Source organism: Anoplolepis gracilipes, chromosome 7, assembly GCF_047496725.1.
Source record: "Anoplolepis gracilipes chromosome 7, ASM4749672v1, whole genome shotgun sequence".
Classification (NCBI taxonomy): domain Eukaryota; kingdom Metazoa; phylum Arthropoda; class Insecta; order Hymenoptera; family Formicidae; genus Anoplolepis; species Anoplolepis gracilipes.
The window spans coordinates 13875459-13893805 of NC_132976.1; the positions used below are offsets into that span (position 1 = coordinate 13875459).

Sequence of the window (18347 nt, forward strand, 5' to 3'; positions counted from 1 at the left end):
AATATTATTTTTTTATTAGTTTAATAATTAATATTTTAGAATTTTTAATAAATTATACTAATGTATGTCAAAAAAGTTTTAAGTTTGATTTAATGTGTATGTGTGTATGTGTGTGTGCATTATGTATGTATATATATATATATACATTACATCAATTTTTTGTTTACGAACGTATAAAAATATTAAAGGTTAACAACTACTGTAATACAATTATACATTCTTCTTTACCCTCCTGAGTCTTAACTTTATTAAAAAAACTTATTTTTAAATAATTTTTAATACACGCTTAGACTATCTTTTTATTTGTTAGGCGACAGTTTTGCGTTCGTTTACGCAGTATTGTGAGCAGAGCATCCAGAGCAGAACCTCTGAGGTGACTGCGCAGATGGGATGTATCTCTGCGTAAATGAATGGAAGATTGCGCTGCAGTCGCTTTTGCAGATGGAGTAAACGAACGACCATCTACAGCAGACCTGCATTAAAGAACGCACCCTTTGAGATCCACAATTATGGATCTAGCACGGACACGAACCACAATTTGTGGATCTAGCACGGACTCGAACCAATCGGTCGTTTTACCGTGGCACTGGAAAGTAGATCCAGCCGCGTAGTTCCAAAAACTCAATTGTGGATCCAGTTAGCGCCACTGTACGGCGGGGAAAAAGCGTTCCCTAAAAAACGGGGGCATGACCACTCTCAGTCTTCTCTCTGCTAATATATAAGAAAGTTAGCGGTCTAGTTATAGTATACAGTCTGTGAACTGAACTTGTTTTCGAACACGTCCTATGAATTCGTCATTCTTGGTCACGTGATCCTTTTTATTGCTCAATCGGTTTCAACGGCTCGTGAAAATTTACCTTTATTACATGTTATATGTAGAAAGCGTCTCACGAAAAATACCGGTATAGCCTCTTTCAAGTTTCTTTCAGGTTCAAGATTTATTTTGAAATAAGTTCAACGAATAATATTGAAACGAGAAGAGAAAAAACACAGGCAACAAGAAAAACAAAATCTTTTGCATATTTTGCTCTTTAAAAATTTTTAATACTGAGATTGCACAGAAGTTTATAAATATGGAGGTTAGTATAGTGTATATCATATATATGTGTAGTAAAATTTCAATATTAAAAGAATCATACGACTCCTTATTGCACTGACTCTGTTACTTCTATTATACATTACTTCTATTTCTCTATTGAAAAGGATCCAAAGTGGATCGAAACGTTTGGTACTGTTACAATTTATATACGTCAAATAGTAAACTTTTTTTTCACATTATATATACACGGTACTTACTGAACCCAGGTTCTAATTGGACTTTCTCTTTTTCTCATATAAATAATATTTAAACTTTTTTAATTAATTATTTTTAACAATTTATTAATTTTTAATTTATTATTTATTATTTTAATTGCCTGATAAATATGAATCAATAACACAATAAACAGATGAAAGTAAGATCAAAGCGTATAAGATAGAGACTATATATAATGTTACAAAAAATTGTTGACTATTAAACAAAAAGATAAAAATATAAAAAATGTTTTTGAATCAGTAATATAGAAAGGTTTAATAAATATTTATATAGGTAAAGTCACATCGCGCATCATTGAAACCTGGTGCTTTAACACCATCTGTAAAAGTAAGGACTAAAGCCTTAGCTAAACCAATTACACCATTACAAGAAGCTAGAATGAGGTTACATGTCAGTACAGTGCCTAAGTCATTACCTTGCAGAGAAGAACAATTCAATGATATTTATACATTTTTAGAAAGCAAACTAATAGACAATAGTGGAGGGTAATTTTAATAAATATCATTTAACACTTACTTTTAGTTACTAAAATAATACAAAATATGTACAAATATTAATTGCAGATGTATTTATATAAGTGGTGTCCCAGGTACAGGTAAAACTGCTACTGTAAATGAAATTATAAAATGTTTAAAGAGATCAGTAGAAAAGGGTAAATTAAACTATTTTGAGTTTATTGAAATTAATGGTATGAAATTATCTGATCCAAGGCAAGCTTATGTTCAGATTTTAAAGCAATTATCTGGAAAGGTTTTAACATGGGAACAAGCATATAATGCACTAGAAAAGAAATTCAGTAGCAATGCTAAGAGACCAATGACATTGTTGCTTGTAGATGAGGTATACATATATATTTTTATTTAATTTTTATTGTGTATATTTTCATTTATTTCTTATTTAATTGAATTTTTTGGATTTATGAATTTATATATTATTATTTTATTATTTATTCTATTGCATTAATTTTTATTGTTTTTTTCTTATTTGGATTTTATAGCTTGATTTATTATGTACAAAACGACAAGATGTGATATATAATTTACTAGATTGGCCTACTAAAATCTTTGCTCGATTAGTAGTTATTACTATTGCAAATACTATGGATCTCCCAGAGAGACTTTTAATGGGTAGAGTTACATCACGATTAGGTCTTACTCGAGTAACTTTTCAACCATACAATCATAAGCAATTACAAGAGATAATATTGACTAGACTTAAAGATATCAATATTTTTAAAAATGAAGCTTTACAATTAATTGCACGGTAAATATATCATATTTTTTATATTTTATATATATATATATATATATATACAGGGTGGACCATTTTAATCCATCCATTCGAATATCTCGAAAACCAAGTCCGGGAGAGAAAAATGTTTCAGACAAAAGTTGTATGGTTTCGAGGGGGTCATAAGATGGTACCATTAGTTTGACCTTAAAAAGTCATTTGAAGGTCATGTGAAGGTCACTTCAAGTTTTTTAAATGGAACACCTTATATATTTTTACATATTCTTGTAGCTCATCTCGAGAGCTTTCCAAAACACTTATGACAAAGTATTTTTCATTAAGTATTTTTTGAGTTATAAGGCTTCAAAGTTGCAGTATTCTGACATAAAAAACAAGATATCTCATAAAATATTCATTTTATGATTATCTTACTCTAATACTTTTATGCACAGAATAACGAGACGAATCAATTGGCATAATTAAAACACATAATTATGTTAAAGTAGAAATGTGTAACTGTTAGTTGCAAATTCAGATTTTTACTTTAAAAACTTGAAGTGACCTTTACATGACCTTCAAATGACTTTTCAAGATCAAACCAATGGTACCATCTTATGGCCTCCTCGAAACCAAACAACTTTTGTCTGAAACATTTTTCTCTTCCGGACTTGGTTTTCGAGATATTCGACTGGATGGATTAAAATGGTCCACCCTGTATATGTCTTTGCACACATACATATGCATATTTTTTAACGTTTTATTGTATAACTTTGTTATATAAGTTTTTAAAATGTTCTCTAATTAAATATTATCATGTTTTACAAATTATACTAATTTTTAGTATATACAAGGTGTTCTCTCTCCCTGCAATTGATGATACAATTGAAAAGATAATAATTTTATGTGAAAAAAATAAGTCAAAGAAGTAAAATAAAATTTTTTAATATATATAAGGTCTTGCTTTTTGAGAAAAACAAATTGATTTCAAAATTTAAAAATGAGTAACATATTTAATATTTTGCTTTCTTTTAAACTTTAACAATTTTATAATAGGGTGTCTACTTTTTAGCAAAACATAAAAAATTGGTGAAAACATTGAATGTTATGGATTTCTTTTGTATCTCAAAAAAATCAGGCAATTCTCATTGAATTTTACTAGGAATAAGATTATTTAAAAAAATTTTGTCTTTGGTAATTTTATTCTTATATATATGCAGTCGATAATCCACCAATTCAAGTTGTAAATTATGTTTTATTATTTTTTATTATTTAATATTGTTTAAAAAATATTAAAAAGTTATATCTATTTTTTTATATATATTCAATATCGTAACAAAACATTGAACATAGAGTACTTATTCTTTATTAAAATTCTGTATTAAAATTTTTAATGACAAAAAAATAAAATTGATATGCAAGTGAAAAATGTTTATATTACAAAAGCTATTCAGTTTTTTAGTATATTTGCAAATCTGACACTTGAAACTTAAGCTCTGTGTTTTCTTTCATATAAGTGAAAAACATTTAAAAATACGTAATAAAAATTTATTTTAGAAAGTTACATTAAAAATCTTTAAAATATTTTCTTCATCTGAAGTTATGAATAAAAATATCTAAAAGATTAGGAAATATAATGTTCCATTTACTAAAGTATTTAAAATATTATAAGTTACTGAAGAAATTGTGCATAAATATAGTCTGATAAATTTTATATTCTTAACAGAGAATACACACACACACACAGACACAAACACACACACACACACACACACATATATATTTATTTATTTATTTATTTATTTAATAAAATTAGGAGAAAGGCAATATGAGTCAAAAACAAAGTGTAAAGACACAACTAAAAATTTGAATTTTTTTTAAAAACCAAAAAATTCAAGAACAAATTGAATGTAAACAATACAAAGTTCTTAAAAGTATACAGATGTGCAAGTTGTAATATGTCCCTATTTAAAATTTTGGCTTGTATTGCCTTTCTCATGATGTTATTAGTTTTATTTAAGAATATTATAAATTAGTATTTATTATTTAATTATTAAGACTTGGAGACACATTCAATAATGTGTAATACATGATTATTAGTGGTCCCAATATTTTTAAAGCCAAATTTCTCGAAAACAAAATCTATGTTCAATAATTCTCAGTTTGGACCAGCTGGGACTAGAAATCTAGTTTATGTTACATATTATATATTATAGATTCCCAATCCCAGCTGGAAGTTTTTGAACGCAAATCTTTATATGAAATAATTTTTATTTTTTTTTTATATAAAATAATTAGTTATTATTTATGCCATCAATTATGGAACACTATGTTATTGTAAACTCTGTTGTTATAAACATGTATGTGTGCAAGTAAAACTAATATATATTCTATATATAATTATATATAATTTATATATATATATATATATATATATAATTTTTATAATTTATATATAATTATATATAATTTATATATATATATATATATATATAATTTTTATAATTTATATATAATTATATATAATTTATTATAATTATGTTATAAAAAGAATTTTTTAAACTGTACTACTTATAAATAGTACTACTTTTTTATTGACAAAGAATTATTAATAAAATAAAATTGATAAAGTTTAATTTAATATTTTAAGAATCTTTACGTAATATAATAACTTATATTATTTTTATATACAATAGAAAAATATCTGCGGTATCGGGTGACGCTCGCCGTGCTTTGGACATTTGTCGTCGTGCAGCAGAAATTACCGAAATACGCAACGATACCACAGTAACCATACATGATGTAAACGAAGCTTTGTCGGAGATGATAACAAATCCAAAGGTTCAAGCAATAAAACATTGTTCGAAATTTGAACAAGTATTCTTGCAAGCCATATGTTCAGAAGTTACACGAACTGGTGTTGAAGAAGTTCGTTTTATAAATGTTTACAAACAGTTTGAATTTTTATGTTCCTTTAATGGTTTGTATAGAGACAATTAATATAAAGTAATATAAAAAAATTGTACATTTTAATAATTTTTTTCTTTTTAAGGCTATGAAACACCCAACATCACTCAAACATTTGATATTTGCACAAAATTAGATGATTATAGATTGTTAATATATGAATATTCAGGTAGTAATATACATCAAAAAATTCTATTAAATATATCAAAGGATGATATACATTATGCATTACAAAGCATTGAGCTCGATTAAAAATATGCATAAGATTTAGAAATAAATGTCTAATTTATTATTACTTTATCATATAGAATATATTCTTGATAATATTTTATAATTAACGAATTTGTGTATAATTGAAATATTTTCCTGTTATATTGTAATGGAACAAAGCAGGATAAAATATAAATAAGATTTTTGATAAGTTGACTTATATCTCTATTTTACATACTTATATCTCGTCACAATAAAAATCTAATGAACAAATATGTGTATGTGTATTCAGAGTTAATATATACATTATTGAAGTATACTATAGCTAGTACAGCTATCTATTATTGGAAAAATTACACAATTCAAGTTCAGCGTCGAACATCCTCTCTCATTTGTATAAATAGTCTGTTATATATTTGTATCCTGCATTCTGTACTCTGCATCTTACAATGTCATGTAAGTAATGTGTCATTTATTTTCTTTTTAAGTTTGAAGAAGAAGAAGACTATATTAAGATTATCTTTCTGTAACAAAAATATATTTAATATTTATATACATATATAATATATTCAGTAACGAGTGATGACAATATCGAAGAAAATATTATTTCGTTATATAATGTTCAAAAGTGGGAAGAAATAACTGCTTTATCTTGCACAACTAATGATCTCAGGAGATTATCATGGATATTGCCTGATTTAAATGATTTGTATTGGATGAATAATATTATACGAAAGTATAAGTTATTTGGAATTGCAAGCATCGGTTGTGGTTGTGGATTACTAGAATGGTTATTACAAAAATATTCAGGTAAGTTTTTGAAATAAAAATATATTAATATTTTCTTTTAATAATATTTTTACAGTTTGTTTTTTTTTTATAATATACTTTTAAGGATTAGACGTTATAGGCATAGAATTGGATAGTTCCTGGTGGAATAGCAAATATTCTCCACCACAATTCTTGAAAAATATTATTTTTATTGAGAAGGCATCAATGAATTTTCAAGTACCAAAACGATATGCTATGTTATTTTGTTACTTTAATAACAATAGTGCATTTTGTAATTATATAGAAAATTACAAAGGCAATTTAATTCTCGTTATTGGACCTATGCAACAGGATAATTGTACAACAGACCCACTACCATTTGATAAAAAATTTGAAAAATATTATTGGAAATTAATAGATAAGAAAAAACTTGTACGTTCCAATGATTATATTACTGCATATACTAAATAAAGATTCTAATATGAAAAAGATAAGAACTATAAATTACAAAATCCAACTCCATAACACTTTTCCTAACTATGCAAACAACAAAAGAAATAATTTTAAGAAAATTTTATAAAACAACTTATTTGGAATATACAAATTATGAAATCCTAGATAATGTTGTTAACACAGATATTTATATTATTAGACTTTTCTTATGAAGAGAGCGTTCTCAGTTTTATGTACATACAAACACATATATAAAGTATGTCTCTGCACATTGATGGCTCCATGTGTATGTATGTATATATGTATGTATGTATACATATATATATATATATATATATATATATATATATATATATATATAAAGAGAGAGAGAGAGGGAGAGAGAGAAAGATAGAAGGGGAAGGTGGGCCATCTCTTGTGAACATGTGGTCTCGTATAAGTTCCTATAAATTTTTTTTATAACGCATCTTTACTGAGATTTGTCTTTAAAGTTAAAATTTGAGAATTATTTTTCTGAAATAACTTATATCATTCTATAGATCTTAATAATATTATATTAAGTAAAGATCTTTAAACTAACATAATAGGTTTCTTCCCTTGGAGAGCCAGATACAGACCACCTATAAGCCTTTCAACTTACAAAACTTTAAAGCCAATAGGTTTTCTTTTATTTTTAAATCTGTTTATAAATTTTCAACATCTTTCTCTAAGAAAAAGGTACTTTTGTTCACTCAAGGTGATATTAATAAGAAATCTATTACACTATTTAAAAAATTTTTAATTAATAAAAAAAAAAAGTTCTTATATATATATATTATTAAGATATGTATGTATGTATCTACGTATGTATGTATGTATGTGCTCTCTCTCTCTCTTTAAAAAATCTTTAAAAAATTTACAAAAGAATACGTTCAGTTAAAAGAAATTGATTTTATAGCTCAAAAATAAATATAAAATCAGTATACAGGCAAATTAATTACGATTTTAAAAAGTTATTTTAAAAACGTATTGCAAGTCTAATAAAGTAGAAGGAAGTAAAAATATGTATAAAGAAAAAATTTACATCGTTTAATGCTATATTTTCAAACAAAAATCATATTTATTACAATCTACAAATAATCAATCTTATTTATTATACTCTATAATTTTATAGTCAGTTTTTCTGCTTCGACCCGAGCACACCAAGTTTGTGTTTTCGTCACTTTGTGAAAATTAGTATACCTTTTACATTTGGCATATTGTCTACTGATCTCATATTTATTTTTGAGCTGTAAAATCGATTTTTTTTTATAAAGATTTTTTGTGAAGATAAGATTGAACAAACACATTTGTCTTCGTGACAAACTAAATTCAACTTAAATTATAAAATGGTAAGCCTAATTATATATTTAAACAAATAAAATTTATTATATAAAAATTTATTGTATAACTATAAACAATATTATACAAAAACATATACAAGAAGTTTTTATTGACAGATATACAATAAATTTTAAATTAGAACACATTGAACACATAACTGAACAACAATGGAAAACAGTTAATCCCAAAAAAAGAGGACAGAAATAAAAACCGCTTGTAATTGTAAAAGTATCCGTAGGATTAAAGATAATATAATGTATATGCAAGATTTTAATGTAAAAAGACACAATAAGTAAATGTCGAAATGTTCCACACTATTATAATATCTGACAATAAATGTCAATTTAATTAAGTTAATAATATATATCTAACAATTTATATAGCTCATATTTGATGTTGCGTTTGATATTACATTTACATGTATAAACATTATATGTCTATATAACATTTATTTACAATTAATTATATTAATATGTATATTACATCTGTAACTATGTATGTATATGATACTTAAAACAAGTTATATGTACTTTCATGCATGTACTTAATTTATACAATGCATATGTTATGTATATATAAAATACAGATAATTTTTAATTATAAATAAAATTTATTGATTGTAAAATGTATCAATAATTTATTATTTATTAACTGTTTACAACATATATTATAATAAAATATTAAATTGTCAACTAAAATAATAAATTGTTACTTATTCTTAACTAATTATTATTTTTATAAAAAATAACAAAATTTTTCAGATTGTACATGGAATAAGAATAATTCTAATTATAAACTTGATATGAAATAATCATACTTATATTTGACTTATTTTTATATGAAGAGGGATTTATCCTTAATTATTTTACTAATTTAAAAAGATATATTAATTTATTTTATAAAAATCTAGAGTAACTTTTGTATAAAAAACACATTCATATAGTTATATAACTATTATTTTATACCTATGACATTGTTTCTGTACACTTGTGCTTATACAAAAAAATTATACATTATGTATATAAAATTATTTTATTATAAGCATACATATTCCTATTTATTCATGTTTGACTCTACACAATGCAATATACGACTTTTTAGTGGACAAATCATGCCACCCTACTGGACCCCTCTCACAATCAGCGCAAGCTAAGTACTTGACATTACCTACTGTATGTGACACACCAATATTTTCAAAAGTATACATATCTTCTACTAACCAGTAGTTCAAAATAACTTCTGACTGAATGTCTTTACCTTCTCCTTTGCTATGAATATAAGGTAACGCAAACTGTAAAAAATATTTACATTATTTATTTACTTAATTGTACAATTATCTATTTAGATAAGTTTTTAGGAATGAATATTTTCCACAAATAAGAAATTTATATAGTATATATCATATAAAATAACCAATATAATTTTTAAGTTGTAAATAATCTGCAAAATGTAAAAAACATAATATATTAAACACGTTTTTAAATTAACAATAATAAAGCAACATAAATACATTGATGATTAAATTAATATTATGTAAAAGAAATAAGTAGTCGTGTAATTTTTTCAATATTGAGATGTTACTACGTTCACAATACTAACCTCCAATATTGAGATGTTACGTATACAATACTAACCTCCATATTTATTAACCTGGCAGTCCCAGGATTAAGCATTTTTGAAGGGCAAAATGTACAATAGATTTTGGTTTTGTTTTTGCCTTCTGCGTCTTTTTTCGTCTCAATAATCGTTTCAATAATATTCGTTGACATTATTGTTCAAAATAAATATTGAACCGAATTGAGCGATATGGGTATTAGTGTAGTTTGTTAGAAAGACGTGAAACGTGAAGCGTGAAGATGGCTAACCAAAATTAATAATTTTTTGAACATTCAATAATTTTAATCAATTGTTGATTATTGTTGGTCTGATTTTGGCGTTTATTGGTTATTAATTTAATTGATATTAACAAAATAAATACCTGATCATACCTAAAAATAATTTTTAATATTTTTTAAATTAATTGTATGTTAAATCGATAGGAAATTGATTGTTAGTTTCAATTTCTTCAATGATGTTTGCTGATGGATTATTTATTAATTACAACAAAATAATTTTCAATAATGCACATACTGCGCATGTGCAACTCCCAACCACGAAGTTGGCTCTCTAGAAATATATTATTTTCCGCGGCTTTCCAGTAGAGTTCCTTTCCTCTAGATCCTTGCGCCGCCGCGCCACGCCGCCGCCGCCGCCGATAAATAATCATTCATCGATTCCGCCGCCGCCAATCTTAAAATTTTCGCCAAACACCGCCGCCAAAAATTAATGCGGCGCGCCGAAAAAATAAATTTGCAAGAGATAAAACTCAATGAATACGTTTACATGTCACTTTTATGGCCGTTTCTACCAATGTCGTTTAATTTTAATCTTAGCTTACTCATTCTCTTTGTCTTCTTCTAAAGGCCTTTGCACGTACAAAAATTTTAGTCGTAACCATAAGGTCATAAGAAAATTGATCAATCACAGTTGATTATTCTTCTGAACTTCAACTGGGATTGGTCAATTTCTTAAGTCTTACGCCTATAGGTCCGAATTCATAGGCCCATATTCTGAATCCTCTTTTGCTTTCAACATGAACAAAAGCATTGAAATTCCAATATTGAACTTTATCGATTCCGTCATAAGTTAACAGTTACGGCCTCTAAACCAGCCTTAAATCTGATTGGCTGTATGCCACTTTTAAAAGCCCTTTTATCGATAAAAGAGGATTCATAATATGGACCATAGTAGTTTCTCAAATCTTAAGATTAGAGAATTTCTTAATCTATCATAATACGACCATTTCATTGGTTAAGCTATTCTATTCAACCAATGAAATGGTCGCATTAGGATAGATTTAAGAAATTCTCTAATCTTAAGATTTGAGAAACGACTATGAATTCGAGCCTGCTGCTTTACAATTGTTGTAAAATTCATGAATCTGATTGGCGTATGCTGTTAGATTTAGCCAAAATTAAAAGTATACACTAATTAGATTCACGCATTTTACACAGTTGCAAAGCAGCTTTTTTTCCTGAACGCAGCCAATGATACATGTAAACGTATTAATATTTCATCGTATATTTAGAAGTTGTGTCTCAAATATAATAAATATTAATTTATTTCAAATAAGACTAATATTTACTTTTCTCGAGTGTCATTTTATTAAAACATTATTACAACAAAGATTTTAGGTACAACTTATAGTAATAGAAAATGTATTATTATGTTATGATAATTATGAATTGTGCTGTTATAAATTAATTAGTCTTTCTATAGCAAAAATTAAATGCACTTATATAGTCTATATTATTTTCTGTTAGAATTAGATTAGAATGACTTAATGTTAATAATTTTATTTTCAGACAGTTTATAAAACAAAATGTCACTTAACGAATGTGCAGAAATAGATGTTGACGAGCCAAATGAAAATATTGATAATAATGAACTAAAAAAAAATAAAAATCTTATAGTGAGTATTGAAAATTCCACTCGTACTCGAAGTATTACCAGAGAACATTTTGGCATGCTTAAAAATAGTGAAAAAAGTATTGTAGTAGACAGATTTCACGTATATTGTAAGATGTGTTTTATGCATCCTGATGGACGAAAAATATGTAGATATAAAAAAACAGTTAGTACTGGAAATTTAATTGTCCACTTAACAGAAGAGCATAATATAAAATCAACACAGTTATCAAATCAAAGAGCCAACATTAAGAGATTCTTTCATTCTTATGGACAATCTGAACAATCATCCAAATCTTCAAAAATTACAGAGAAAAAAAAAGAGCTAAGTGATAGCATGACTATCTGGTTTTGTAGAGATCTCATTCCGTTTTTTGAAGCTGAAAAAGATGGATTAAAAGACTTTTTAAAAATACATGGTATTATACAAAATGATGTGGATATGCCACATCCAAGTACATTATCTCGACATTCACTTTCAAGGGTATATAATGATTGCGTATTTGTTGTTAAAGCAAAAATAAATGAGGATAATCAAGTGCAATTTCACTAACCACGGATGCGTGGACTGATAATTATCGTTATATTCCATTTATGACTTTCACTTTACATTGGATATCGCCTACAGAAATCCAGTTGAGATCATGTACATACATTACGAACAAGTTTCTTACCACATCCTCATACGGCAGATAATATTGTTGAAGAATTAAAAAAGGTATTAACAAAATTTAATTTAAACGACAAAATTATAACTCTCGTAATTGATGGAGGAACAAATATGATTAAAGCTGCAAAACTTATGAAAATTGAGAGGGTACCTTGTATTGCACATGGACTCCATAATTTAGTGATGGTAGACACTATTTCCAAATTACCAGATGTTAATAATGTTATAGTTAAAGTTAAAAGTATTGTAAAAATTCTTGCTTTTAAAACTCAAGATATTAATAAAACAAAAGAAATTATTTAACAAGAGACCATTAATAATATATTAGACAGTGCTGAAAACTTAGAAGAGATTTTAGAAGCTGATGTAAGATTTAATTCCACACTTTTCGAAAATAATAATGAGCATTCATATGCTCAGGGCTTTCCTTCATTTATATCACATTCAGGATTACATAAAAATGTATCAACTAGATGGAACAGTACACTAGAAATGTTATCGAGTTTACTTAAAAATAAAGGTAAGTTGAACTATGATAAAATTTATATTTATCTGAATGTATTGGCATTATAAATTTGTAAAATATTATTTACAATAAATTTTTCTATTTTACTGTAGAAGATATATGTTTAAGTTAATAATGTAAATATTACTAAAGAATTATGTAACTTATGCAATTAATATTTTCCATTTATAATATATAACATGTATAACAATTAAACATATGTATAACAATTAAATAATTTACATTGGACATATTTATATGTTATGATAATTGAAGTAATTTAAATATTTGATTAAATTAAGAAAACATCTCTTTATTATCGTATAATTATAAAACTATATACCATTTTATTATCGTATAATTATAAAACTATATACCATTTTATTATCGTATAATTATAAAACTATATACCATTTTATTATCGTATAATTATAAAACTATATACCATTTTATTATCGTATAATTATAAAACTATATACCATTTTATTATCGTATAATTATAAAACTATATACCATTTTATTATCGTATAATTATAAAACTATATACCATTTTATTATCGTATAATTATAAAACTATATACCATTTTATTATCGTATAATTATAAAACTATATACCATTTTACAAACATTAATATTCAAAACTTTATGTATTATTATAATAGTTTTTTATTTAAATGTTATAATTTATTTTTTAGAGATAGTGATACGCTGTTTGGCAATGAATAAACGTTATGATGCAATTCCTACAAGCAATGAATGGAAGGAAATCGAGGGTGTAGCAGACTGCTTAATAAGTATTAAAACAGCAACAGAAATTCTTTCAGGAGTAGAATATCCAACAACCAATCTTGCACTTTTATTTAGGTTTGTAATATATTTTTAAATGAATATAGAAATTTAAAATGAAGAGCAATATCATAAAATGTGTATTGATGTAATGTTCTTATTCAAATTTAATAGTTTTGTATTTTAACGTCACTAATTTATTTTACATAAGAAAGAAGTTATTAAATGCTACTATATCAACTTTTTCTTTAATTTTTTCAGGGCAGAAGTTGAAAGTAGCATGTATGTAAATGAAGATGATTCGGATATAGTAAAACAACTTAAAAAAACTATTTTACAGAATATAAAAAAGCGATTTCCAATTCATGAAACTCATGTTTGTGGAGCACTTCTGTATCCGACATTCAAAATGTTAAAGATGTTGCAGAATATCTCATAACAAACAACAATCTCCAGAAGAATTTTTAAAGTATATGATATATAAAATAATGCCTTCGAGCATTATAGCTGAGCAAGTTAGATAATAATTATCAAATATTCAATTGTATTTATGATATAATTAGATTCTCTAGATGTTTATTTTTGTTTTACAGGTATCTAATAAAAAAAGAGATGATTCTAACAATAAGTCACTTCTTGGAGTTAAGAAATTAAGATTAGAATTGGCTGCAAAACATACAAATATTATTCCTCATGAAGATCCCATTTTTATCGAAATTAAAAAGTATTTACATATTTCAGAATCTATTGAAGATCCCCTACAATGGTGGAATAAAATGAAATTATCAATGCCAAATTTGTACAAATTGGTATGTTGCATTTATGCTATACCAATTACAAGTTTAGTATCTGAGTGTGCATTCTCTTCTGCAGGTTTACTTATTACGGCAAAACGTTCTGTGTTAAAACCATCAAAAACTAATAAAATATTATTTATTCATGATAATTTTAAATTAATAAAAGATATATATTTAAAATCAGTATCAGTAAAATAAATATAATATAATAAAATAAATAAAATATAAATATAAATGCAACAAATCAATTTGTACCAATTAAAATTAAAATTATAAGTTTCTGTTAGAATTTAATTCTGATAACTTTCTGTTAGGTCCGTTCTACAATGAGTCGTAAGTCGTAAGTCGTAGACAAATTGACCAATCATGGTTGATTGTTTCAAAAATAATCAATCATGATTGGTCAATTTGCCTACGACTTACGACTTACGACTCATTGTAGAACGGGCCTAAGCCGGATCTACATTGGTCGTATCGTAACGTCGCAAATCGTAAGTCGTAGGCAAATTGACCAATCATAGTTAATTATTTTTGGAATAATCGACTATGGTTGGTCAATTTGTCTACGATTTACGACTTGCGACGTTACGATACGACCAATGTAGATCCGGCTTTATGTTCACGTTCAATTTCATTTCAGTTCTTTTTTCTTTATAACAATTTATAACATATTGTATTTAAACAATATTAGTGATATATTGTGATATATGATGTTATATATATTACAATATATATTATGAAAATTTATAATATATGAAAATATTATAATATATGTAAAATTTATAATATATATGAAAATATAATTAAAAAATACATTATATTTTAATTTTCCAAGCTTATTTATTGAAATATTTTAAAGATGAGTTTTTTTATTAACGCCGCCGTTTGCCGCCGCCGCCGATAAATTATCATTCGCCGATTACGCCGCCGCCGAAAAAGAAAATTTTCGACGAATCCGCCGCCGCCAAATTATTTTGTCTCTAACGCCGCCGCCAATGTGAAATGTAACGGTGCAAGAGTCTACTTTTCTCCATGTATGTAATACTACTATATTACTAACGGAAGTCGAAAAATTGTAGCCAACATTACGGTGCGGACAATACTTCGTGTCTCGCTCTAGCAAGGAATATTGTGCGATGTGCTGATATATAGGGTGGACCATTTTAATCCATCCAGTCGAATATCTCGAAAACCAAGCCCGGGAGAGAAAAATGTTTCAGACAAAAGTTGTATGGTTTCGAGGGGGCCATAAGATCGTACCATTGGTTTGACCTTGAAAAGTCATTTGAAGGTCACGTGAAGGTCACTTCAAGTTTTTTAAATGGAACACCCTATATATTTTTACATATTCTTGTAGCTCATCTCGAGAGCTTTCCAAAACACTTATGACAAAGTATTTTTCATTAAGTATTTTTTGAGTTATAAGGCTTCAAAGTTGCAGTATTTTGACATAAAATACAAGATATCTCATAAAATATTCATTTTTTGATTATCTTACTCTAATACTTTTATGTACAGAATAACGAGACGAATCAATTGGCATAATTAAAACACATAATTATGTTAAAGTAAAAATCTGAATTTGCAACTAACAGTTACACATTTTTACTTTAACATAATTATGTGTTTTCTTTACACTAATTGATTCGTCTCATTATTCTGTGCATAAAAGTATTAGAGTAAGATAATCAAAAAATGAATATTTTATGAGATATCTTGTATTTTATGTCAAAATACTGCAACTTTGAAGCCTTATAACTCAAAAAATACTTAATGAAAAATACTTTGTCATAAGTGTTTTGGAAAGTTCTCGAGATGAGCTACAAGAATATGTAAAAATATATAGGGTGTTCCATTTAAAAAACTTGAAGTGACCTTCACGTGACCTTCAAATGACTTTTCAAGGTCAAACCAATGGTACAATCTTATGGCCCCCTCGAAACCATACAACTTTTGTCTGAAACATTTTTCTCTCCCGGGCTTGGTTTTCGAAATATTCGACTGGATGGATTAAAATGGTCCACCCTGTATATATATGTGCCTATTCATATTTCTCGAACAAGCCGCGTATAATAAGCCACGCCTCTATAGACGTCACGCATGCGCAGCACAGCAGAAATTCCTGCTATACTTGTCTCTTTTCAGCGTATCTTTTTTCTCTTTTCCTCTTATGGGTGTTAGCAATATAGTAGTATTACATATATGCTTTCCTCTAGTAAAGGCCGCCGCACACACTTTTACATAACGCATAATGCATATACATAAGGAATTCGATCGGTTGAATTCCTTATGCATGTGTTTATAGACCAATCAGTTTCCTTATATATGTGCATTATGCGTTATGTAAAAGTGTGTGCGGCGGCCTTTAAGTCTATAGCAAAATGCATAAATTGCATGTGCATAGCATAAGAGCGTATGGACCAATAATAATATTATGTAAATTAATATGGCGACTTAATACTTGATGCTCATTGGTCCATACAATCTTATGCTATGCACATGTAGTTTATGCATTTTGTGTGCGATAGCCCTTAGACCGGTTTACAATAAATGTAGTAAGCCTTAAGTTGTAAGAAATTAACTAATTACAATTGACTTTAGAGAAGAATAATGAATATTTCTTACGATTTAAGGCTTACTACAGCTATTGTAGACCCGGCATACACATAGGCCGATATTCATAGTCCGTTCTTATATATAAGATCATCTTAAGACATGTTTTTAGTTGACTTAAGACTAAAAACTACGTTCAACCAATCAGATGGCCGAATAAAATTTTAAGACCTTACTTAAGATGAGCTTGAATGTAAGAACGGACTATGAATACCGACCATAGTAAGGATAGACTGGCCATAGTCGGAGTGGGGACTCGGAATAGGGACTGAGTTCCGTATGTTACATTTGTATGTATATTCCTTACTATGTCTATGATATACAGTCGGACCTCTTATCCTACGATATTTTTGGTCCGGAATCTTCCCCTTAAACCTCTGATCCTACGACAAAAATTTGAGAGTGGGGATATAATGCCCCTTTCGCGGTCGTAGCATGAGAGGATTTTTTGTCGTAGGACAAGAGGTTTCGTAGCATAAGAGGGTCGTAAGATAAGAGGTCCGACTGTATACATACAAATGTAACATACGGAATCTCAGTCCCTGTTCCGAGTTCTCTTGTTTCTCTTTTCAGAGAGCTTTGCGCATGCGCGAAAAAGAGAGGAAACGCACCAAGCCATTCAGAGTGTGTCTTTTTTTACCTGAACTTACTCCCACTCCGACTATGGCCAGTCTGTCCTTACTATGTCTATGGAGTTAAGACTACAGACTCCTATATAATACTAGACTGCTAACTCCTTATGTATAAAGCAGCTCTAAATTTATATACAAACAAGTATGTATGGCATCTCTTTCTGCGCATGCGCTGTAAAGGCGCGTGTTGCACGCATGTACATCACTGATCTATATGTATACTAGATGGATAAGGGATACACATTGTTCTGCGGCTGAAACTTGTGACCAATAGAACACCGGAAACTGCCATTAAAATCGGGACCTATGTCTGCACAAGCGGGACATTTAAATTACTAAAATCGAAACCTATGTCTGAACAAACAGGATTTAAATTAATAAAAATTTTACTATTAAATATTATTTTTAATGTTATTTATTGTTTAATGTTATTTTTATTTTTATCTTGATAATCTTACAAAGTAATTGTATAGTTTGTAATGAAGAAGTCGCTTCAAGAAGATGATAATATCTCTCTGTTATATGCTCCTTT

The 18347-nt window shown here is 27.3% G+C and overlaps 2 protein-coding genes and 1 pseudogene across 4 annotated transcripts; all 3 read left to right on the plus strand.

Annotated features, from left to right (window-relative positions):
* The first annotated feature begins 784 nt into the window (after positions 1–784).
* LOC140667957 (origin recognition complex subunit 1-like) lies at positions 785–6285 on the plus strand. 3 transcript variants are annotated; one of them, XM_072896402.1, is made up of 7 exons: positions 785–1079; positions 1589–1800; positions 1879–2155; positions 2313–2578; positions 5239–5522; positions 5595–5678; positions 6012–6285. In XM_072896402.1, the coding sequence occupies exons 1-7, from the start codon at positions 1074–1076 to the stop codon at positions 6281–6283; spliced, it is 1401 nt and encodes a 466-aa protein (XP_072752503.1). In that variant the 5' UTR covers positions 785–1073; the 3' UTR covers positions 6284–6285. The 3 variants fall into 3 exon arrangements, with proteins under 3 accessions (XP_072752503.1, XP_072752504.1, XP_072752505.1); XM_072896404.1 differs by having other exon boundaries at positions 790–1079; positions 6208–6227; XM_072896403.1 differs by lacking the exon at positions 6012–6285 and having other exon boundaries at positions 789–1079; positions 5595–5776.
* Positions 6036–6981, plus strand: LOC140667958 (uncharacterized). The gene is made up of 3 exons (XM_072896406.1): positions 6036–6175; positions 6293–6529; positions 6615–6981. Exons 1-3 carry the CDS (start codon positions 6169–6171, stop codon positions 6959–6961), a joined length of 591 nt encoding a protein of 196 aa, XP_072752507.1. The 5' UTR covers positions 6036–6168; the 3' UTR covers positions 6962–6981.
* A 4447-nt stretch (positions 6982–11428) lies between these two features.
* LOC140667649 (E3 SUMO-protein ligase ZBED1-like) lies at positions 11429–14768 on the plus strand (annotated as a pseudogene).
* The last annotated feature ends 3579 nt before the right edge of the window (positions 14769–18347 follow it).